This window comes from Cygnus olor, chromosome 27, assembly GCF_009769625.2.
Source record: "Cygnus olor isolate bCygOlo1 chromosome 27, bCygOlo1.pri.v2, whole genome shotgun sequence".
In the NCBI taxonomy this organism is placed as follows: Eukaryota; Metazoa; Chordata; class Aves; order Anseriformes; family Anatidae; genus Cygnus; species Cygnus olor.
Genome location: NC_049195.1, coordinates 1337188 through 1360447, shown reverse-complemented (window position 1 = coordinate 1360447; position 23260 = coordinate 1337188). Strand labels below are relative to the sequence as shown.

The 23260-nt window shown below is 67.4% G+C and overlaps 4 protein-coding genes across 5 annotated transcripts; 3 read left to right on the top strand and 1 right to left on the bottom strand.

Moving 5' to 3' along the window:
* The first annotated feature begins 2711 nt into the window (after nt 1-2711).
* Nucleotides 2712-7557, top strand: MAT2A (methionine adenosyltransferase 2A). Its single transcript, XM_040538424.1, is given in 10 exon segments — nt 2712-2901; nt 4279-4356; nt 4448-4570; nt 4642-4754; nt 4829-4972; nt 5083-5301; nt 5380-5433; nt 5435-5563; nt 5655-5788; nt 6281-7557. Coding segments are annotated over 10 exon segments (1188 nt in total). The 5' UTR covers nt 2712-2810; the 3' UTR covers nt 6384-7557.
* Nucleotides 7558-7617: 60 nt separating this feature from the next.
* On the bottom strand, nt 7618-12859 carry GGCX (gamma-glutamyl carboxylase). 2 transcript variants are annotated; one of them, XM_040538423.1, is made up of 16 exons: nt 12823-12859; nt 12498-12731; nt 12251-12409; nt 11215-11380; nt 10507-10585; nt 10287-10393; nt 10043-10206; nt 9867-9958; nt 9690-9788; nt 9129-9260; nt 8884-9035; nt 8647-8816; nt 8430-8560; nt 8212-8359; nt 7884-8079; nt 7618-7804 (listed from the first exon to the last, which is right to left on the bottom strand). In XM_040538423.1, the coding sequence occupies exons 1-16, from the start codon at nt 12845-12847 to the stop codon at nt 7651-7653; spliced, it is 2208 nt and encodes a 735-aa protein (XP_040394357.1). In that variant the 5' UTR covers nt 12848-12859; the 3' UTR covers nt 7618-7650. The 2 variants fall into 2 exon arrangements, with proteins under 2 accessions (XP_040394357.1, XP_040394356.1); XM_040538422.1 differs by having other exon boundaries at nt 9690-9958.
* A 407-nt stretch (nt 12860-13266) lies between these two features.
* VAMP8 (vesicle associated membrane protein 8) lies at nt 13267-15671 on the top strand. Its single transcript, XM_040538421.1, has 3 exons — nt 13267-13389; nt 14497-14649; nt 15458-15671. Exons 1-3 carry the CDS (start codon nt 13387-13389, stop codon nt 15599-15601), a joined length of 300 nt encoding a protein of 99 aa, XP_040394355.1. The 5' UTR covers nt 13267-13386; the 3' UTR covers nt 15602-15671.
* A 1267-nt stretch (nt 15672-16938) lies between these two features.
* VAMP5 (vesicle associated membrane protein 5) lies at nt 16939-22361 on the top strand. The gene is made up of 3 exons (XM_040538420.1): nt 16939-17026; nt 19326-19457; nt 20585-22361. Exons 1-3 carry the CDS (start codon nt 17024-17026, stop codon nt 20792-20794), a joined length of 345 nt encoding a protein of 114 aa, XP_040394354.1. The 5' UTR covers nt 16939-17023; the 3' UTR covers nt 20795-22361.
* The last annotated feature ends 899 nt before the right edge of the window (nt 22362-23260 follow it).

The following is a 23260-nucleotide window of genomic DNA, read 5'->3' as shown; positions in this document are numbered from 1 at the left end:
CCCGCTGTCGGCGTCTGGTGTTGAGGGCCCGGGGGGGTGCACCGTGGCTCTTGGAAGCCCCTGGGGGGGGGGGGGGTTTAGGTGGGGCTGTTTCCGCGGGAGATAACGCCACGCCCCCAGAGCGTTATCTCGGAGCTGGAGGAACGCGCCGAGAAGCGGGACGGGGAGCCAGGTCCCGCCAGGAACCACCCGGGGCTCCTTTCCAGCCTCCGAGAGTTGCAGCACCCGCGGGGGGGGGGGCGTCAGGAAAAGCGGGGCACCCCCCCTGCGTCCCCAGAGGACGGGTGTCCCCGTGTCCCCCCAGATTTCCCCCCCTCCACAGGGGCCTCCGCTGGCACCGGGGCCTCCAGGGGCCCCCCCGGCCCTGGGCGGAGGTCTGGGTGCAGCGCTTTCCCGCCCCAAATGCAAACAGAGGTGGCCACGCCCCCTATGCAAATGCGCGGGCGGGGCGAGAGGCTCCGCCCCCCAGCCTGTGCAGCTGGCGGGGTGGGGCGGGAACTGGCCTGGGGTGTCCGTCTGTCCTAAATGTGTGGGCCTGGGGTGTCCGTCCGTCCTAAATATAGGGGGTTTGGGGTGTCCGTCTGCCCTAAACGTGTGGGTTCAGGGTGTCCGTCTGCCCTAATTATAGGGGCTTCGGGGAGTCTGCCCTAAATACGCGGCTTGGGGTGTCCCTCTGCCCTAAATATAGGGGGTCCAGGGTGCCCGTCTGTCCTAAATACGTGTGTCTGCGGTGTCTCTGTCCTATACACGTGGGTTCAGGATGTCTGTCTGCCCTAAATATAGGGGGTCTGGGGTGTCCGTCTGTCCTAAACACATGGGTGTGGGGTGTATGTCTGTCCTAAATATGAGGGTGGGGGTGTCTGCCTGCCCTAAACATGTGGGTTCAGAGAGTCTGTCTGTCCTAAATCCATGGGTCCAGGATGTCTGTCCTAAATATGAGGGTTGGGGGGTGTCCGTCTGTCCTAAATGTGTGGGTTTGGGGTGTCTTTTTATCCTAAACGTGTGGGCCTGGGGTGTCTGTTTATCCTAAACATGTGGGTTCAGGGTGTCTGTTTGTCCTAAACATGCGGGTTCACAGTGTCTGTTTGTCCTAAACATGTGGCTTTGGGGTGTCCGTCTGTCCTAAACATGTGCTCCGAGGTGTCTGTCCCGGGCGTGCGGGTTCCGAGGGTTTGTCTCTCCTGGGTGTGTGTAGGGCACTGGGGTGGGTCCGTCTGTCCTGGTCGCTACCTGTCCCAGGTGTGTGGGTCCTGGCTCTCCGTCTGTCCTGGGCACGTGAATCGTGGGTGTGCGTCTATCTCGGGCATCTGTCCGTCTGTCCTGGGCGTGCAAAGCATGGGTGTGTATCTATCTTGGAGATCTGTCCGTCTGTCCTGGGATTTTGGGTGTCCTTCTACCTGGAGCATGTGGGTGCCAGGTATCTGTCTGCCCTGGTTGTCTGTCTGTCTTGGGCGCGTGGGTCCCAGGCGTCCATCTGTCTTGAGGGGGGTACCTGGGTGTCCGTCTGTCGTGGGGGGGAGGGTCCTGGGTGTCTGTCTGTCCTGGATGGGGGGGGTCCCTGGCGTCCATCCCTCTTGTGTGGGCAGGTTCCTGGTGTCCATCTGTCCTGGGCATGGATCCCAGGCGTCCATTTGTCATGTGAGGGGCTCCTGGTGTCCATCTGTCCTGAGAGCATGGGTCCCAGGTGTCCGTCTGTCTTGTACAGGCGTCCTGGCCGTCTGTCCGTCCTGACCAGGCAGGCCCCTGCTCTCCATCCACCTTGGGGGGGGGGGGGGGGGGGGTCCGCAGGTGTCTGTCTGTCCTGTACGCAGCTCGCTGCTGTCCGTCTGTCCTGCTCGAGCAGCTCCCCCCACACACACCCCGCTGTCCATCCGTCCGACCTGCCCCGTCCGTCTGTCCTGACCCCACACCTCGGGCCCGCCCCGTGGCCGTGCTGGCGCCGGGGAGGCGGCGCCGGGCCCACAGCTGGCCGCGGGGCAGGGCCGGGCGGCGGGGAGGCGGCGGCGGGAGCGGGGCCGGCCCCAGCGCTGCAACCCCCGCGGCCCGTTGCGTCAGGCGGCCCCGCGCCCCTCAGCTGCCCGGCACAAGATGGCGGCGGGAGGCGCCGGGCCTACGGCGGGGGGGAGGGAACCGGGGCGGGCGGGGCCGGCCCGGGAGGGCGGGGGGCGAGGCCCCGGTGAGGCGGGGGGGCCCCGGGGGGGGGTGGAGCACCGGGGGGGCGCCGCGGGCCGCACAATGGCGGCGCCTCAGGCGCGCAAGATGGCGGCGCCCGGGAGGGGCCGTCCTCGCCGCCCGCCCGCCGCCGCCGCACTGCGCGTGCGCGGCCCTTTCCCCTTTCCCCCTCCCTTCACGGCCGTGCGCATGCGCCCGCCGCGCCTCCCGCCGCCGGGCACAGCGGGCGGGTCCATGTGGCCGCGCAGGGGGGGAGCGAGCCGGGAGGAGCCGCTCGGTGCCCGCTCCGCCGCGGGGTGAGGGCAAGGAGGGGCGCCCCGGCCGCGGTACACACCGAGCTAACGGCTCGCCTCCCCGCGGGCTGCTCGGGGGAGCGGCACCGCTGAGGGCAGCGCTCGGCGTTACGTAACCCGCCCCCCCCGCCCGCCCCTCGTGGTCCCGCCTCCCCGCCCCGCGGCGCGCGCTGCGCACTCCATTGGCCGGCGCCGCCGGGAGGGGCGGGGCGAGGAGGATATAAATAGAGGCGGGGCGGCGGGCGCCCTGCTCAGTCCGCCGCGGCCGCCGAAGGTGCTCGTCCCCGCTCCGCCCGCCGGCTCCGCCCCGCGCTCTGCTCTCCGCCCGCCCGCCTCCCCGCCGCCATGAACGGGCAGCTCAACGGCTTCCACGAGGTGTTCATCGAGGAGGGCACCTTCCTCTTCACCTCCGAGTCCGTGGGCGAGGGGCACCCAGGTGCGGGCCGGGCCGGGCCGGGCCGAGGCGGGCAGCGCGCAGGCGCGAGGCCGCTTCAGCGAGGGGAGGGGGGGAGGAGGAGGATAAAAGGGGGGGGGGGGGTCGCGCGCGCGGCCGGCTCGGGGAGGGGAGGGGGGAGGCGATGACGCCACCGGGCGCGCGCGCAGTGGCGGGGCGGCGCGCGCCGCATTGCGGGCCCGGCGCGCACGTGGTTCCCGCGTGGGGAGGGCGGGGGGGACGGGTGAGAAAAACGGGGGGGGGGAGGTTTTGTGCCCCCCCCCCGGGGGGGGCGCCGTGCCCGCCCTCGGGGTGATGCCGTCGGGGGGGGGGCCCGGCCGTGAGTCACCGCCGTGACTAAGCAGCTTCCGGGCCGCCCTGAGCACCGGGCGGACACCGGTGCCCCTCCCCCCGGGATGTGCTCCCCCCACCCCATTCTCGGCCCTTCGGCATCCTCCTGGGCTGCCCCCGGCCCTAACGCCCTCCCTTTGTGCCCTCCGTTTTCGGGCACATGCTCGGGAGCAGCCCCCGGCAGCTCTGCCCCCCCACCCCCCCCACCGAAGCCCGTTGTCATCGTTTTCCAGCCCCCAGCTCCCCCCCGCCCCCCCCGCAGCCGCCCTCGTGCTCCTTCCCTCGCCCGGCACCGGAGCTGCGGGGGCTGTCACGTGCCGGCGGCGGGGCAGGAGAGGCGATGAAGCAAGGCGGGCACGAGGCACGGCGTGCCCCTCTTATCGCCCCGCGGGTTGAAGGTCTGTCCCGCTGCCCTTTCACCCCGGGCGGGGGCGAGTGGAGCCTCCTGCAGCCCCCTCCCCGCTGCGGCGTGGCGCTGGCCTCTCTTCCTCTCCTAAATCCGCCCCGAAAGGTCGCCGCCAAGGACGGCGAAGCTGTCTGCTTGCTGCAGGGCCCGTGGGACGCTCTGCAATAAAGGGGGGGAGGGGGGGGGCTCCTAGCCCCGAGTAAAGCATCCTGGGTGCTGGGGGGGGCTGGGCTGCTGGTGGGACCCCATTTCCCAGGCTGGGCACACATGGGGGCAGCCGCAGGCACCAAAGAACCCCTTGAGAGCAGCCCGCGGGGCAGGATTAGGGCAGCCGGGGCGGTGCTGCCCGGCCCCACGGTGCCGTTTCCCTCTCGGCGGTGCCGTAGGTGGCTGAACCTAAGCCCTGACCCAAATGTAACTCGAGCTCCGAGGGTTTAATGGGCAAATGCCTGAAATTCCACGCTAATAACCCGCAGCGGGGACAAGGAGAACGCTGTGTTCGCTGGCTTAATGGGAGGCCCGTGCCCGGCTCGGGCAGCGCAGCGGCTCGCACTGGCAGCTTACCGTGGAAGCTGCGGAAGGAAGGGCCGCGCCGCGCTGACGGCCCCGTGCCTTCTCCCCAGATAAGATCTGCGATCAGATCAGCGATGCCGTGCTGGACGCCCACCTCAAGCAGGACCCCGACGCCAAGGTGGCCTGCGGTGAGTCGGTGCCCCCCCGGGGAGGCGGCGTGGGGCGGGCAGGGCCGGGGCTGACCTCCCCTCCCCTCCCTTCCTCTTCCTTTCCCCGCAGAAACGGTTGCGAAGACGGGGATGATCCTGCTGGCGGGCGAGATCACCTCCCGAGCCGTCGTGGACTACCAGAAGGTGGTTCGGGACACGATCCGGCACATCGGCTACGACGACTCCTCCAAAGGTGCGTGCTGGGGCCGCTCCCTCGCGGCCAGCGGTGCCGGCGGCCCCGCTCAAATGTTTTTCCCTCCTCAGGCTTCGACTACAAGACGTGCAACGTGCTGGTGGCCCTGGAGCAGCAGTCCCCGGACATCGCGCAGGGCGTCCACCTGGACCGCAGCGAGGAGGATATCGGGGCCGGCGATCAGGTGAGGCTCGGGGCCGCCTGCCGCCGCCCGCGCTGAGCCGGGGGGCGCTGAGCTGGAGCACGCCTCTCCCGCAGGGCCTGATGTTCGGGTACGCCACGGACGAGACGGAGGAGTGCATGCCCCTCACCATCGTGCTGGCCCACAAGCTGAACGCGAAGCTGGCCGAGCTGCGGCGCAACGGCACCCTGCCCTGGCTGCGCCCCGACTCCAAGACGCAGGTCAGGGCCCTACGAAGGCCCCGCTGCGGCCGGCCCCGTTGGAGCTGCCTCGCCGGGGACTCTCGGGGCTGCTCCTCCGCGTCCCCTGAGGCTCCGGCGTCTCCTTGCAGGTGACGGTTCAGTACATGCAGGACCGTGGCGCCGTCATCCCCATCCGCGTGCACACCATCGTCATCTCGGTGCAGCACGACGAGGAGGTGTGCCTGGACGAGATGCGCGACGCCCTGAAGGAGAAGGTGATCAAGGCCGTGGTGCCGGCCAAGTACCTGGACGACGACACCATCTACCACCTGCAGCCCAGCGGCCGCTTCGTCATCGGCGGCCCCCAGGTACGGCGGCGTCCCGGGGGCCTGGCGCCACGCCGGTGCGGCACCGTGTGCCGGTGACGACGCTCTCCCTCCCCGCAGGGTGACGCCGGCCTCACCGGCCGCAAGATCATCGTGGACACCTACGGGGGCTGGGGGGGCCCACGGCGGCGGCGCCTTCTCCGGGAAGGACTACACCAAGGTGGACCGCTCGGCCGCCTACGCCGCGCGCTGGGTGGCCAAGTCCCTGATCAAGGCCGGGCTGTGCCGCAGGGTGCTGGTGCAGGTGGGTGCCACCACGGCCCCGTTCCCCGGGGAATGCTCCTCGTGCTGCCGGTGCCTTGAGTCCCATCGCTTTGCGTCCCCCCGCTCCTCAGGTCTCCTACGCCATCGGCGTGTCCCACCCGCTCTCCATCTCCATCTTCCACTACGGCACGTCCCAGAAGAGCGAGCGGGAGCTGCTGGAGATCGTCAAGAAGAACTTCGACCTCCGCCCCGGGGTGATCGTCAGGTAACGCGCGGGCAGAGCGCGCCGCGGGGGCGGGCGGGGGGGCGGCGGGCGGGTGGCAGGCGCTGAGCGCGCGCGGTCCCCTCCGAGCGGCGCGGCCGCGGGTGCCCGAGCAGAATTGCACCCGGCCGGAGCCAGCCGCCCGCGGGCACCGCCTCGTGCCGCCGCTGGCCGTCGGCGCCGCCTCTTCCGCACCTGGAAAACGGCCGAGGTAAAGGCCAGGAGCAGCCTTTGGGCTGGGACACGAGCCGCTTAAGCCGGAAGATAAGTGCTTTTTCGGGCGGACCGGGTGCTGCTGAGGGGTAAGTATCCGCCGGCAGCTGAGCGCCGCGCGCTTGCAGCTTCTCCGCCTTGTTGGGGGCGGCCGGGGAAGCTGCAACCGCCCCGGGCAGGGGGAGCAGGACAGGGCAGGCGGCGCCCGGCCCCGCAGGCAGGGAGGTGTGAGCGTGGCGGTGCCTGGACCCTCTCACTGAGCGCGGGACTTGTATATTCCAGGGATCTGGATCTGAAGAAGCCCATTTATCAGAGGACTGCAGCCTATGGCCACTTTGGTAGGGACAGTTTCCCCTGGGAAGTTCCCAAAAAGCTAAAGTACTAAAAAATAACAAGTGTTAGGCTTTTTTCCCCACTCCTGTTGGCGTAGGCTACAGAGAAGCTTTCAGGCTCTGGGGGAAAGAGCTCCTCTGCCCACAGCTCTCCTGTCCTCCCTCTGCTCTCGCCCACCGCTGTCTGTCGCCAGGATTTCGGTTGCGTGGGGACCACACGCGGCCTCGTGCCTCTCCCCGGGCCCCCCCCGGCCTGCGGGGGCGAGCTCCCTGCCCGCCCCACGGCCGCTGTGCCCCCCCCCCCCCTTGGCTTCTTTTTAATCTCGTGACGTCTGAGCTCCGAGACGGTGCCCCCCAAACTCTCGCTGTCCTGCGGGGGCTTCCCCGCGCCCCCTCGGGTCCCTCCGGGACCTCGCTGGTGCTGGTTTTGTTCTTAACCGGATTTTAACCTCTCCGCTCCCACCTCTTTCTATCTTCCCCTCTCGGAGGATGTACGTGACACGGGGCTGGGGGGGGGGCCAGGCGTTAAAGCCGAGCCCACCCCTGTCCCACATGCGGGTTTGGTACCAGAGGAAACCTTTTTCTTTCTTTCCTTTCTTTTTTTTTTTTTTCTTTATAAGAAAGCTGAAGTTGAACCCACAACTGCACAACCCCCTCCTCCTGCCCGAGCTCTGCGCTGGGGGGGCTCGGCCGAGCTTTTTGGGGGGGAAAAGGGGGGGGAATCGGCCCTTCATACTTGAACGTTTTTTCTAGTGGTGTATTTATTGTGTGCTGAGGCGCGGGGCGTGAGTACAGAGAAGCCCCCGGGCTCAGACGGCAGCTCTTGATTTTCCTGAAAGCCCCCCTGCACCCTGACCCCGCCTTTCCCCCACCCCGGGAGGCCGCGGCGGCCTCCGAAACGGGATGAAAAAGGAGGGGATTGGGTCATCCTGGGGGAGATGGATGGGGGCAGGCAGCTTGGGGTGGCTGGCCCCGGGAGCGCGGCGCATTTGGCCGGTGTGGTACAGAGAAGCCGGCTTGTTTACCTGCCCGCCCCAGGGCCCGCGCCCCAGTGCCCGCCTTAGTGGGGTGGGGGTGGTGGGGGGGCTTTCTCTCTTTTTCTTTTTTTTTTTTTTTTTTCCCTCTTAATATTTTTCTGGAGGTTTTATTACGTTTGTTTCAACTTCACCGATTCCAAAAAAACAAAAACCAACACGAAAACCAACTCAATAAAACTGCTAGGTTCTACCTCCCTGCCTCAGCCTCTGCCTGGGGGGGGGAAGCGAAGGGAAAAAAGCGGGCGCGGGGTGGGTTTAAAAAAAGAGACTTTACTGGGGGCACTCAGAGCTCGGGGGGCGCCTGCCCCTCGCCCTCGGGCCGTGCGCCCTCCTCTTCCTCGCCGCGCCAGTTGGCGAAGGCCACCTCCTGCGCCAGCTGCTCCAGGGGCGGCCGGCCCAGCGCCAGGTTGCGCAGGGAGATGAGGGTCATCAGCGCGCTGTGGGGAGCGAAAAGGCATCAATCTGGGGGGGGGGGTGCAACAAAAAAACACCAAAAAAGCAGATTTTGGGGCTCACCTGCGCCGGAAGAGGTAGTACTTCCTGCGGAGGAAGCGGTGGAGGCGCTGGCCGAGGCTGGCCTCCCGCCGCCGCTCCAGCTCCTCCAGGCGCCGCTGCCGCCGCAGGAACGCCACCACCACTGGGTCGGTCGGGGCCCCCGCTGCCAGCGGCTCCCCCAGGATGGGCCGCAGCTCGGGGGGCAGCGGCTCTGTCTCTGAGGGGGGCATGGGGCTCAGTTTTGGGGTGCATGTGGAGATTTGGGGGGCTCCCCGTCCTGGTTTAGGGGGACGTGGGGCTCAGTTTCGGGGTCTGCCTCCCCCCTGGGTTCTGGGGGGCCAGAGCTCACCGGTGCCATTCTGCACCCGCTCTCGCAGCTCCTGCAGCCTCGTCAGGTTCTTCTCCAGCGCCAGCGCCGTGGTGTTGACATAGGTGTACATGTAGCAGGAGGGCTCCGGCGACACCGTGTGCACCTTGTGGTACTCCCCGGGGGGCACCTTCCACGGGGGGGGGACGGCATTGGGCTGTCAGCTCCCCCAGGACCCCCCCCCGACCCCCCCCACTCACCTGCAGCCCCTCGCCCTCCTGGAGGCTGTGGTTGCGGCGCTGCTCCACCAGCTCCACCAGCACCTCGCCCCGCAGCACCCGCAGGCTGGTGTTGCCCAAATCGTCGCTGACGAAGTTCTCCAAGTGCAAGCCTGCGCCCGACAGCGAATTATTTAGGGGCTGGGGGGGGGGGGGGGGGTGCCTCGTGGGCTCTCAGCCCCGCTCCCCGCGCCCTCACCGGGGAAGTCGGCGATGAAGACGACGTCCGTGTGTCCGTCCAGGCCGCTCTCCAGCTCCTGCAGCCGCTCGCGCCACGGTGACAGCTCCAGCAGCAGCGGCAGCAGCCAGGGCGTGCGGCGCCACGGGGACCACTCGGCGCGCACCAGGTCCACCCGCGGGTCCACCAGCCTGCGGCACGGCGCTGTCAGAGCCCCACCCGGACCCCACAAAGGCCCCCAAAACCCCAGCCCCCCACCTCTGCTGGAAGCGGTCGTTGATGGAGACCCAGATGTCGAAGTAGATCTGGGGCTGGGAGATGTTGTAGCGCGGCAGGATGGTGCTGAGGCACGTCGAGTACTGCTTCAGCATGTCCGCGTGGTCCTTCCAGCGCCGGCTCTGCGTGAACACCTTCTCGGGGAACCCCCCCCCCCAAAAAAAAAAAATCACCGGCTGGGCCCCCCTGCCCCCCCCTTTTCCCCACCCACGCCTCCCCCTGCTCACCCCCGGCTTGAGGTAGCCCACCTCCCCGGTGAGCCCGTCGCGGTACGTGATCTTGACGTGCTGGTGGAAGCGCGAGTGCACCATCATGTCCCACGAGTAGCCGTACAGCCCGTTGGTCCAGTTGTTGTAGCCCTGGGGGGGTGGCGGCAGGGGTCAGCGTCCTGCCCGCCCCATGGTGACAAGGACGGGACCCCCAGCAGTGTCCCCGTACCCGTATGTGCCCCCCCCCAGCATTGTCCCTCTTCCCCTATGTGCCCCCAAGAAATGTCCCCACATCCCTATGTGACCCCCACCAGTGTCCCCATGCCACTCAGCAGTGTCCCTATACCCCTACGTGCCCCCCCAGCAGTGTCCCCATACCCCCCAGCAGTGACCATGTGCCCCTATTTTCCCCCACACGTGTCCCCATACCCCCAGCGGTGTCCCCATCCCCACATCCCCCCCCGCACCAGCCCAGCATCACCCTTGTGTGCAATGCCCCCCAAGCAATGCCCTCCCACGTCCCCCCCGCACCCCCCCCCTTCACCAAAACCCCCCAAAATGCCCCCAAATCGCCCCCACCTGGGTGATGAAGTGGGAGTAGGGCAGGAAGAGCTGCTCCGCCACGTAGAGCAGCGTGAAGGCGGCCGCCAGGTGCTGCCGGGGACGAAGCCCCCCCCGCGCCCCGCCGGCTCCCCCCTCCCCGTAGTGACAATCGGGGCTGCGCCGGGGGGGCTCGGTGCTGGGCAGCCCCCCCCGGAGCCACCGCGGGCAGCGGGCGCAGAGGCGCCGGGGCCAGCTGGCGTCGCAGAAGAGCCCGCTGCTGGCCAGCATGGTGTAGGAGAACATGCCTGGGGGGCGACGGGACACATTATTAGGGCCCCCCCGAGCCCCCCCAGCCCGGCCCCGGGGTGCTGCCCCCCCCCCCCCCTCACCGATGCTGAAGAGCTGCGAGTTCATGCAGTGGAAGTAGGTGACGAAGACGAGGGCGAGCGGCCGCGTGGCGTCGAAGAAGAGCAAGAAGCCGGCGGAGAGGTCGAGCGCCAGCCCGCCGCCGTGCACCACCAGCAGGCTGGTCATCTCCTCCGACAGCACCAGCCTGCCGCGTCACCGTCATTGTCACCGTCATCACAACCCCCCCACCCCACCCCCGGAGCCCCCCCGGCGCCCCCCGCTCACCGAAAGGGCGCGAAGAGCCAGTGGCGCCCCAGGGAGCTCATGGAGTAGCCGCCCACCCAGTCGGCGTCCAGCTTCTTCAGCCCCGCGATGAAGTAGACGATGAAGATCTGCGGGGGGTTGGGGGGGGCGGTGAGGCCGGGGGTGGGTGGCACACGCGGGGATGTCCCCCTGTCACCTGTGTGCCATCGTCCCCTCCACCCCCCCGCCCCCCGGCACCCACCTGGGCGCGCAGCAGGGTGTAGTTCCACAGGGGCACGTGGGCATTGCGCTTCTGCGGGCGCAGGAGCCCGTCGATGGACCTGCGGGGGGGGGGGCATGGTGCTGGGGGTGGCGTGGGGGGCAGGGGACACCGCCACGGGGACACCGGGGCTTGTGCCACTTGGGGGGACCCCGAGCCATGAGGAACCATGGGGACACAAGGGCTTGTGACACCATGGGGGGACCCCGAGCCACAGGGAACAACCATGGGGACACCAGGGTTTGTGTCATCCTGGGGGGACCCTGAGCTACGAGGAACCACGGGGACACCGGGGTTTGTGTCACCCGTTAGGGTACCCTGAGCCATGGGGAACACTGGGGCTTGTGTCACCTGTCAGGGGACTCTGACACATGGGGAACCACGGGGACACCAGGGCTTGTGTCACCCATTTGGGTACCCTGAGCCATGGGGACACCGGGGCTTGTGTCACCCCTTAACCACAGGGACCCTGATGTCCCAGGGGGACACCAGAGCCCATCCCACCCCCCTGGGGACACCGAGGCCAGTGCCACCCCCAGGTGACCCGCACCCACTACCCCCCCCAGCACCCCGCACCCTCCCTGACACCCCAGCACGCCCATCCCTTATCCCCCTTACCCCACCGCACAGCGGCGTTTCCCCCCCCCCCCCCCCCCATGTCCCCAGGTGTCCCCGTGTCCCCGTGCCCACCAGTAGCGGTCGGCGCCCACCAGGGCCAGCTGGAAGGCCAGCAGCCCGTAGAGGTACGAGTGGTTGTTCCACGTCGTCTTGTCCAGCAGCAGCAGGTACCAGTAGGGCCCCAGGAAGGCCAGGGTGCTCAGCCGGTAGCAGAACCCCACCATGATGCCCAGCGCGCCTGTCGTCACCCGCTGTCACCTGCTGTCACCCCCCTGCCACCCCCCCGTCCCCTTCGCCACCCCGGCGTCTGGCCCCATCACCCGTTCCCCATGGGGTCCTGTGGCACCCAGCTCCGTGTCCCCGTGTCCTTGTCCCCATTGTCCCCCTGTCCCCATTGTTCCCCTGTCCCCGTTGTCCCCCTGCCCCCATCATGGTGGCCGCCCACATGTGCACTGTGCCCGGTGCCACCCAGCTATCACCGTGTCCCAGTGTCCCCATGTCCCTGTCCCCAACATGGCCATCCCCGTGTGCCCCGTACTTGTCTCCGTCCCACCCTGATCCACGTCCCTGTGTCCCCATGTCCTGATGTGCCCATCCTCTTGTCCGTATATCCCCCCCATGTCCTGATGTCCCTGTGTCCCCATGTCCGTGTCCCCATGTCCCCATGCCCCTCTGTCCCTGTGCCTCCATGTCCCTGTGTCCTGCTGTCCCCACCCCCACATCCCCATGCCCTTTTGTCCCCATGTCCATGCGTCCTCCTGTCCCCACCCCGGTGTCCTGATGTCCCTGTGTCCCCATGCCCTGTGTTCCTGCCTCCGGATTTCTGTGTCCCCGTGTCCTGTTGTCCCTGTGTCCCCATGCCCCACGTCCCATGTCTGGATGTCCCTGTCCCCATGCCCTATGCCCCTGCCTCCTGCTGCCCCTGTCCCCACATCCCTATGTCCTGCTGTCCCTGTGTCCCCGTCCCCTTGTTCTGCTGTCCCTGTGTCCCCATGCCCCATGTCCTGATGTCCCCGTGCCCTGTGCCCCTGTCCCCCCGTCCTGCTCTTCCCGTCCCCCCGTCCTTGTCCCCGTGTCCCCGTGTCCCCGTGTCCCCGTGTCCCCGTACCCAGCAGCATGACGCCGTACACCAGGTACATCCAGTCGAGCGGCAGCGGCCGCAGGCCGGGCAGCAGGGGGAAGCGGCACACCTCCAGCCCGTCCAGGTACCGGTGGTCCAGCCGCGCCAGGCCCCGCTCCTGCGGCACGTCCAGCGCCATCAGCAGCCCTGGGGGGCGCGGCGGGGACACCGTGAGCCACCGGGGGCCGCGGCGGCAGGGTCCCGCTCCCGGTGCCCCGGCGTCACCGCCGCTCACCGAAGGCGGCCCGGAAGGCCCCGAGCGCGGCGGGGTCACGGGGGCGGTGCAGCAGCCGCGCGAGGCGCCCCCAGCTCGCCAGCTCCCGCGGCTCGAAGCCCAGCAGGCGCCGGGCACGGCCTGGGGGACGCCCACCGGAGGGGGCCCCGCAGGGCACCGGGGGCTCCTCCGGTGCCGGTGTCGCCGCTGCCGTTTCCTCCGCCCCGCGTCCCGCTCGCCGCCGCCGGGCTGGGCCTGGAGGGGCAGAGGTCGGAGGTCAGAGGTCAGGGGGGCAGGGGGCGCGGTGGGTCCCCGCCGCCCTCCCGGTGGCACCCGGTGCCCGCACCCATCGCCGCCGCCGCCGCCGCCATGGCCGGGTGCCCGCCCCCTCGCCACGTCACCGTCACGGCACCGCCCGGCGGCCAACGGCTGCTGGGGAGTGAGGGGGAGGGGGGGGGGCGATGCCCGGCCCCGCCCCCTGACCTCTGACCCGCTGAACTCTGACCCCGCTGCGGTCACCGACCCTCCCCTCCCCCCCTTTCCCCCTCCCCTCCCCCACCCCCGCTCGCTGCCCCCCCTGCGGCCCCTCCCCCAGCCCCATGACCTCTGACCCCACGCCCCCCCCTCACCCCCCCGACCCCTGCCCCCTCCGTGACCTCTGACCCTTGACCCCTCCTGCTTTCCCCGCCCCCTCACCCCACGGCAACCCCGCGGGGTTCCCTGACCCCGCCCACCGAGATTTGACCACGCCCATCGAGTCAGGCCCCGCCCCCTGGCCCCCGCCCCCTGACCCCATCGTGACCCCGCCCCCTGCCCCCGCCCCTGCCCCGGGCGGTGCCGCCGCCGCTCCCGGAAGCCCCGGGCGGGAACGGGACCGGGACCGAAGCGGGGCCGGGCAGCGGCTGCGGCCATGGTGAGGGGAGGGCGGGACGGGACCGGCACCGGCACCGGCACCGGCACCGGGACCGGGACCGGGACCGGGACCGGGACCAGGAAATGGGGAAATGGGGAAGTGCCCCGGGGCCGTTGGGCTGCGGCTGCCGCGGGGGGGGGCGGGGCTGGGGGCCCTATGGGGTGCCTATGGGGTGCCTGGGGGGGGGTTGGGGTGCCTAGGGGGGCTTGGGGGGGCTTTGGGGTGTCTATGGGGGCTTGGGGGGCACCTATGGGGGCTTGGGGGGTGTCTGGGGGGAGCTATAGGGCACCTGTGGGTGCTTGAAGGGTGCATGGGGGAGCTATAGGGCACCTATGGGTGCTCGAGGGGTACCTGTGGGTGCGTGGGGGGGCGTATGGGGGGGCTATAGGGCACCTGTGGGGGCATGGGGGATGTATGGGGGGGCTATAGGGCACCTATGGGTGCTTGCGGGGCTGTATGGGGGGGGCTATGGGTGACTGGGGGGTACCTGTGGGGGTTATAGAGCACCTATGGGTGCTTGCAGGGGTGTATGAGGTGCCTATGGGGGTTATGAGGTACCTGTGGGTGCTTGGAGGAGGGTATATGGGGCGCCTATGGGGTGCTTGGGGTGGCATATGAGGCACCTATGGGTGCTTGGGTGACTATATGGGGTGCCTATGTGCACTTGAGTGCCACCTATGAATGCCTGAGGGGATGTATGGGGTGCCTGTGAAGGGGTTATGGGGCGCCTATGGAGGGGTTATGGGACACCTATGGGTGCTTCAGGGGGTATATGGGGGACCTATGGGGGGTTACGAGGTACCTGTGGGTCCTTGGGGGGGTTACGGGCCACCTGTGGGTGCTTGGAGGGGGGTATATGGGGCCCCTGTTGGGTGCCCAAGGGGTTATGGGGAGCTTGTGGGGTGCCTGGGGGTGTTCGGAGCCCCTATGGGGTGCTGGGGGTGCGCTTGGGGTGGGTGTGGGGCAGCTCCAACTTCTTGGGGGCCTCTGTGAGCACCCACGGGTGCTGGGGAGGCTCCTCGGGGGCTGTGTGGGGTGGGCACGGGGCACCCGGGTGTGTGTGCCCGGGGGGGTGCCCCCCACCCACCGAGGCGGTGCCGGGCGCAGGCGGACGCCCCGGGGGGCAGCGAGCGCGTGCGGGACCTGCAGCGGGAGGTGGAGGGCGTGAAGAGCATCATGAGCCAGAACGTGGAGCGCATCCTGGCGCGGGGCGAGAACCTCGAGCACCTCCGCAACAAGACCGAGGACCTGGAGGCCACGGTGCGGGGACACTGCGGGGACACTGGGGACATGGCGGGGACACACGGCCATGAGGAGCGGGGGGGTTCCGAGGTCACTGTTTTGGCCACGTGGTCCGCAGGGTGGCACCGGGACCCCAGGTGGGGATGGGCTTGTGGGACCTGGGGTACCCCCGGAGTGGCACTGCGTCCCCAGGGGTCCCCAGGTGCAGGGTGCCAGGTCCCCAAGGTGGCACCAGGTCCCCAAGGTGGCACTGTGTCCCCAAGGGGTCCCTAGATGTGGGGTACCAGGTCCTCAAGGTGACACCAGGTCCCCAGATGTGGGACATGAGGTCCTCAAGGTGGCACTGGGTCCCCATGGGATCCTAAATGTGCGGGACCGGGTCCCCAAGGGATCCTTAAAATTTGGGCATCAGGTCCCCGCGGTGACACCAGGTCCCCAGGGGGTCTTTAGGTGTGGGGCACCAGGTCCCCAAGGTGGCAACAGGTCCCCAAGGGGTCCTTAGAATTGGGGCATCGGATCCCTAAGGTGACACCGGGTCTCCAGGGGGTCGTTAGATGTGGGACATCGGGTCCCCAGGGTGACACCGGGTCCCCAAGAGGTCCTTAGATGTGGGTCACCGGGTCCTCTAGGGGTCCCGGGTGTGGGACATTGGGTCCCCAAGGGGACACCGGGTCCCCAAGAGGTCCCAGATGTGGGGCTTCACGTCCCCAAGGGGACACCGGCTCCCCAAGAGGTTTCAGCTGTGGGGTCCCCAGGTGGGTGCAGGGTCCCCGTGGCGGCAGCGGGGTCCCCCCGGCGCCCCCCCTGAGCCCCCCCGTTGCCGCAGTCGGAGCACTTCAAGACGACGTCGCAGAAGATGGCACGCAAGTACTGGTGGAAGAACACGAAGCTGCTCCTCATCCTCGGGCTGCTGGGCGCCGTCATCCTCATCCTCATCATCCTCCTGGCCTCGGGCGTCATCCCCACATAGGGCCCCCCCCACACCCCCTGCCTGGGGGCCCCCCCCAGAGGCAGCGGCCCCATAAACGTGGTGCTGCGGAGCCGAGCGTGGGCTGTGTGACGCGGGGGGGGGGGGGGACGCGGGGAGCGGTGCCAGGCGGGTGCCTGGTGCCTGGGGACAAAAGGCGCCGTGTGACAAAGGGCAGTGCCACCCGGCGGGGGGCCGCGGCTGGGGGGGACCCGGAAAATGGGGGGGGGCTCTGGGGGGGACACAGGGCTTGGGGGGTCCTGGGGGGATCCACACTTTGAGGGGGTCTCTGGGGGACCCAAGGCATGGGAGGGTTCTTGGAGGACCCCACACTTTGGGAGGGGGGGTCCTGGGGGGACCCAAGGTTTTGGGGGGTCCTGGGTGGGATCCGCACTTTGGGGAGGTCCTGGGGGAGACCCACGCTTGTAGGGACATGGGGGTCCTGGGGAACCCATCGCTTGGGGGGGGGGACACAAGGCTTGGGGGGGTTCTGGGTAGGACCGCACTTTGGGGAGGTTCTGGGGGGACCCCACACTTTGAGGGGGGTCCTGGTGGGACCCATGGCTTGGGGGGGGGGGTTCCTGGGAGGACCCAAGGCTTTGGGTGTCCCGGGGGGGTGGGGCATGGTTTGTGGGGGTCCTGGGGGGGATCCACACTTTGGGGGGGGATCCAGGGGGGACCCACGGCTTGGGAGAGGGGTCCCGGGGGACCCATGGCTTGGGGGGACCCAAGGTTTTGTGGGGTCCTGGGTGGGATCCAGACTTTGGGGGGGGGGGGGGGCGGATGGTTCTGGGAGGACCCCACACATTGAGGGGGTCCTGTGGGGACCCAAGGCTTCGGGGGTCCCGGGGGGCACCCATGGCTTGGGGGGGGTCCTGGGTGGGATCCACACTTTGGCGGGGTCCTGGGCAAGACCCAGGCTTGTGGGGCCATGGGGGTCCTGGAGGATCCATGGCTTGGGGGGTTCGTAGGTGGGGTCACGCTTTGGGGTCTCCTTGGGGGGGACTGACACTTTGGGGGGGCTCTGGGGGGAACCCAAGGCTTGAGGGGGAGTCTTGGGGGGGACCCACACTTACGGGGACAGGGGGGTCGTGCGGGACCCGCGCCTTGGGGGAGGGGGGTCCTGGGTGGGCCGCCCATTTGTGGGGTTCCTCGGGGGGGCACCCACAGCTATGGGGCTGAGGGGACACGCGGGGGGGGGGTCAAGGGGAGGGGGGGGGGCGGGGACACGGCTCGTGGGAGCGGCCCCACGGGGGGGGGTCACGCGTGTCCGGGGGCGCCCCCACGGGGGTGGGGCGGGGGCGGGGCCGGGGGCCGGGACGGGCACGGCTGCTCCGGTCCTGTCCCTGTCCCGGTCCCGGTCCCTGTCTCTGTCCCCGTCCGGTCCCGGTCCCGTCCCGGTCCCGTCCCGGTGCCGCCCGGAGCATGGTGAGCGCCGCCGCTTTCGCTTTCGGTTCCCGGGGGGGCGGCCGTGGGGGGAGCTGTCGCCGCCGTGTCCCCGCCGTGTCCCCGCGCCGTGCTCCCCCCGCGCCCCCCCCCGCCACCCGCTGTGCCCTGCACCGTGTCCCCCCTCCCCCCCCCCCCCGTCCCCGTGGGTGCCCTGCCCCACGCAGTGCCCGCGTGGCCCTGGCGCCGTGGGCCGTGGCCCTGTGTCCCCATGTCGCCATGGTCCCCATGTCCCCATGGGCCATGTCCCTGGGTCCCCGCATCCCCATGGTCCCCGTATCCCCCTGATCCCCCTGTGCCCATGTCCCCGTGGTCCCCGTGCCCCCGATCCCCACGTCCCCTGATCCCCGTGTCCCCGCGTCCCCATGATCCCTGTGTGCCCTGTCCCCATTTCCTGGGGTCCCCGTGGTCCCCGTGTCTCCCGTCCCTGCGTCACCCTGTCCCTGTGAGTCTTGTGTCCCCACGTCTCCCATCCCCATATCCCCCGATTCCTGTGTGCCCTGTCCCCATGTCCCCTGATCCCCCGGTCCCCATGGTCCCCATGTTTCCTACCCCAACGTTGCCCTGTTCCCACGGGTCTTGTGTCCCCATGTCCCCCTAATCTCCATCTGCCCTGTCCCATGGTCCTCATAGCCCCATGATCCCTGTGTGCCCCGTCCCCATGTCCCCCTGATCCCCATGTGCCCCATTCCCATTTCATAGGGTCCCCGTGTCCCCATAGTCCTCATGTCCCCATGTCTCCCGTCCCTGTGTCACCCTGTCCCCATGGGTCTTGTCCCCCCGTATGCCCTGTCCCCTCATCCCCATGGTCCCTGTGTCCCATCCCTGTTCCCACGTGCCCTGTCCCCGCAGTCCCAATGTCCCCAAGGTCCCTGGCCTTGTGTCCTGTCCCCTGTCTGCCCCATCCATGCTGTGCCCTGTCCCCATGTCCCCACGCTGTGCCCTGTCCCCATTGTTCCCACGGGTCCCATCCCATGTTCCCTGTGTCCCCTGGTCCCTGTGGGTCCCATTCCTGTGTCCCTGTGGTCCCCATGTCCCCACAGTCCCCATGGCCTCCATCCCTGTGTCCCACATGCCCCATCCCCTTGGTCCCCGTGTCCCCAGGGTCCTCGTGACCCGATGGTCCCTATGACCCAAGGTCCTCATGGTCCCTGTGTCCCCATGTCCTCCATCTCTGCGTCCCCACATGCCCCGTCCCCATGGTCCCTGTGTACCCAAGTCACTGAGCCCCCCCCGTCCCCATAGTCCCCATGACACCAAGGTCCCCATGTCTTCAAGGGCCCCCTTTCCCCAAGGTCCCCACATCTCCAAGATCCCCAAGGTCTCCATGGCCCCAGGGTCCCCATGACACCAAGGTCCCCATGTCCCTGAGGTCCCTGTGTCCCCAAGGTCTCCATGCTCCTCATGTCCCCAGTGTCCCCAAGATCCCAGAGGTCTCCATGGTCCCCATGTCCCTGAGGTCCCTGTGTCCCCAGTATCCCCAAGGTCCTCATGTCCCCAAGATCCCCATAGTCCCTGTGTCCCCAAGGTCCCCATGTCCCTGAGGTCCTAATGTCCCGAAGGTCTCCATGTCCCCAAGGTCACCACGTCCCCAAGGTCACCATGTCCCCAAGATCCCCAAGGTCTCCATGGTCCCCATGTCCCCAAGATCCCCATAGTCCTTGTGTCCCCAAGGTCCCCATGTCCCTGAGGTCCCTGTGTCCCCAAGGTCTCCATGCTCCTCATGTCCCCAGTGTCCCCAGGATCCCAGAGGTCTCTGTGGTCCCCATGTCCCTGAGGTCCCTGTGTCCCCAGTATCCCCAAGGTCCTCATGTCCCCAAGATCCCCATAGTCCCTGTGTCCCCAAGGTCCCCATGTTCCTGAGGTCCTCATGTCCCGAAGGTCTCCATGTCCCCCAGGTCACCATTTCCCCAAGGTCACCATGTCCCCATGTCCCCAGGGTCACCATGTCACCAAGATCCCCAAGTTCTCCATGTCCCCAAGGTCCCTGTGTCCCCAATATCCCGAAGGTCCCCACGTCCCTGAGGTCCCTGTAGTCCCTGTGTCCCCAAGCTCTCCACGGTCCCCATGTCCCCAAGGCCCCCACGTCCCCAAGGTCCCCATGTCCCCAAAGTCCCCATGACCCCAAGATCCCCATGTCCCCAAGGTCCCCGTGTCCCCAGTCTCCCCAAGGTCCCCATGACCGCAGGGTCTCCATGGTCCCCACGTCCCCAAGGTCCCCAATCCCCCCAGCACCCCCACCCCCCACCCCCTCCCCCCGGTGACGCTTGGGGTCCCGCAGGCGGGGCTGGCGCAGTGCCAGCGCGAGGCGGAGGAGGTGACGGAGCTGATGAAGCAGAACTTCGCCAAGGCGCTGGAGCGCGAAGGGCGCCTCAGCGACCTGGACAGCCGCGCGCAGGAGCTGCGAGCCATGGTGGGCACGAGGAGGGGACCCTATGGGGACATATGGCCCGGGGGAGACATGGGGACACGCGGCCCATGGCGGGGGGAACGGGACGTGGCACTTGGGGAGCACGGGGTGGGCATATGGCCCAGGGGGATGTGGCATTTGGGGGGGTGCATCGGGGGCATAGGGACAGGGGGGCATGGCATTTGGAGGGACGTTATGGGGACACGGTGGGGACACACAGCCCAGGGGGGGATGTGGCACTCTGGGGACACTGTGGGGACATACGGCCTGGGGGGGACATGGCATTTAGAGGGACGTTATGGGAGCACTATGGGGACATATGGCCTGGGGGGACGTGGCACTTGGGGGATGTGGTGGGGACACACAGCCTGGGGGGGACATGGCATTTGGAGGGATGTTATGGGGACACTATGGGGACATACAGCTTAAGGGGGACACTATAGGGACATATGGCCTGGGGGGACATGGCACTTGGGGGACGTGTTGGGGACATACAGCCTGGGGGGGACATGGCACTTGGGGGACGTGTTGGGGACATACAGCCTGGGGGGGACATGGCACTTGGGGGAAAAATATGGGGACACTATGGGGACACACAGCCCGGGGGGTGTGGCCCTAGGGGGGGGGGCAGTGTGGGAACCTATAGCTCTGGGAGGATGTGGCCCTGGGGGGACATGATGGGGACACTGTGGGGACAGTATAGGGACGTGCATCCTGGGGGGGTTATGGCTGGGGGGGGACACTATGGGGACATGCATCCTGGGGGGGTTATGGCAGTGGGGGGGGGACATTATGGGGACATGCATGCTGGGGGGATTATGGGGGGGGAGGGGGAAACACCATGGGGGCACTACGGGGACATTGTTCTGGGGGAGTTATGGGCTGGGGGGGGGACACTTTGGGGACAGTATAGGGACATACATCCCGGAGGGGGGGGGTTATAGCAGTGGGGGGGACATTATGGGGACGTTCTTCCTGGGGGGGTTACGGCCCTGAGTGGGGGGGCGGACCACAACCCGGTGGGGGGGTCCCTACAAGACCACATGCCCCTGGGCAGTATGGGGACACGGGGACACACGGGGACGTGCCCCCCACCCTACAATCTCCTCGCCCCCCCCCGCCGTGCACAGGGCGAGACGTTCACGCGCAGCACGCGGGCGGTGGCGCGGCAGCAGCGCGCGGGGCACCGGCGGTGGCGGCTGGTGCTGGGGGGGGCGGTGGCCGTGGGGCTGCTGCTGCTGCTCGCCATCGCCCTGGGGCTGGGGCTCGCCCCCCGCGGCCCCCCCGCGCCCCCCGGCCCGGCCCCCCTGGCCACCAGCAGCCCCCCCACCCCGCCGTGACACGGCCCCGGGAGACCCTGCGGTAAATAAGACATTGTTATGAGTGCTGGGAGACCCTACAATAACAAAGCACCTGGAGCCGCTTCAGGAGACCCTACAATAAATAAGACAGTGATGGGAGACCCTACAATAACAAAGCACCTGGAGTTGCTCCAGGAGACCCTACGGTAAATAAACACCTGGAGCTGCTCCGGGAGACCCTACGGTAAATAAGGCATCACTGCAAGTGATGGGAGACCCTACAATAACAAGCCACCTGGAGCTGCTCCGGGAGACCCTACAGTAAATAAGACAGTGCTGTGAGTGCTGAGAAAACCTACAATAACAAACAACCTGGAGTTGCTTTGGAGACCCTACAGTAAATAAGACATTATTGCGAGTTCTGGGAGACCCTACAATAACAAGCCACCTGGAGCTGCTCTGGGAGACCCTACAGTAAATAAGACAGTGCTGTGAGTGCTGAGAAAACCTACAATAACAAACAACCTGAAGTTGCTTTGGAGACCCTACAGTAAATAAATACCTCGAGCTACTCTGGGAGACCCTACAGTAAATAAGACATCACTGCAAGTGATGGGAGACCGTACAATAACAAACCACCCAGATCTGCTCCAGGAGACCCTACAATAAATAAGCCAGCACTGCAAGTTCTGGGAGACCCTACAATAACAAACCAACAAGAGCTGCTTGGGGAGACCCTACAAAAATAAGCTACCACAACAAGCACTGGGAGACACTACAGTAACAAGCCACCAGGAGCTGCTTGGGAAGACCCTACAACAACAAGCCAGTAAGAACCCCCTCTGTGAGACCCTACAATAACAAACCACCAGGAGCTGCTCCAGGACAACCCTATAATAAACAAACGTCAGGACCTGCCTGGGGAGACCCTATAAAAATAAGCCCGCACACCAAGCAGTAGGAGACACTACAGTAACAAACCACCAGGAGCTGCTCCAGGGAGACCCTACAATAAACAAGGGTGCTTTCAGGAGACCCTGCAATAACAAACCAGTAGGAACCTCCTCTGTGAGACCCTACAAAACAAAATACTAGGAGGTGTTCCAGGCACACTACAATAACAAACCAGCAGGACCCTCTCTGGGAGACCCTACAATAAATAAGGCTGCAGGATCTGCTTTATGAAGGTCCAATGACAACAACCCACCAGGACTCGCTGTTGGAAGACCCTACAATAACAAACCACCGTGCCTTGCGCCAGGGCGACCCATCAATAACAAACCCATAGGGCCTGATTTTGGGAGACCCTACAATAACAGGCCTGTGGGATCCGCTGCAGGGAGACTCTACGATAACAAACCAGCACGACATGCTCCAAGAAGATCCTACAATAATACACCAGCAGGACTCGCCGTTGGGAGACCCTACAATAACAAACCACCGTGCCTTACTCCAGGGAGACTCTACAATAACATATAGCCATGTCTCACCCCAAGGAGACCCTACAATAACAAATATCCCTGCCTCGCCCCCAGGAGACCCTACAATAACAACCCTACGGGGCCCAATTCGGGGAGCCCCTACCACAATAAACCATCACAGCCCACCTGGAAGAGACCCTACAACAACAACACAGCGCGACCTGCGGCTCAGGGGGGGCCCAATCCTGTCCTGTCCCCCCCTAATCTGGGGGCACGGTCCTGGTGGCACCTCTGTGCCACGCGAGGGTGACAGCGGGGTGGGTGGCGAGGACGTGGGTGCTGTGGCCCTGCCACCGAGGTGGGGACACCGGGGGGGGCGGGGACCTGATAGGGAGGGGATGGGGATCCTGGGGAGCTGGTGGCGCCCAGGGAGGGGACAAGGACCTGGTGGCCATGACAGGGAGGGGATGGGGACTCTGGGGACCTGGTGGCACCCAGGGAGGTGACAGGGAGGGGTTGGGGACCTGGTGGCCATGACGGGGAGGGGATGGGGACCCTGGGGACCCGATGGCCCTGGTGACACCTGGGGAGGGGACAGGGACCTGGTGGCCCCAATGGGGACAGGATGGGGACCCTATGGCTGTGGTGGTACCCGGGGATGGGATGGGGACCTGGTGGCACCCAAAGAGGTGACAGGGACTTGGTGGCCATGACAGGGAGGAGATGGGGACCTTGGGGACACGATGGCACCCAGGGTGTGGACGGGGACCTTGGGGACCTGATGGCACCGGGGAAGTGACAGGGACTTAGTGGCCGTGACGGGGAGGGGATGGGGACCTTGGGGACCTGGTGGCACCCAGGGAGGTGACAGGGACCTGGTGGCCATGTCAGGGAGGGGATGGGGACCTCGGGGACCCGATGGCCCTGGTGGCACCTGGGGACAGGACAGGGTCTGCAGTAGCACCTGGGGAGGGGACAGGGACCTGGTGGCCTCAATGGGGACGGGGTGGGGACCCTATGGCTGTGGTGGCACCCGGGGATGGGATGGGGACCTGGTGGCACCCGGGGAGGTGACAAGGACCTG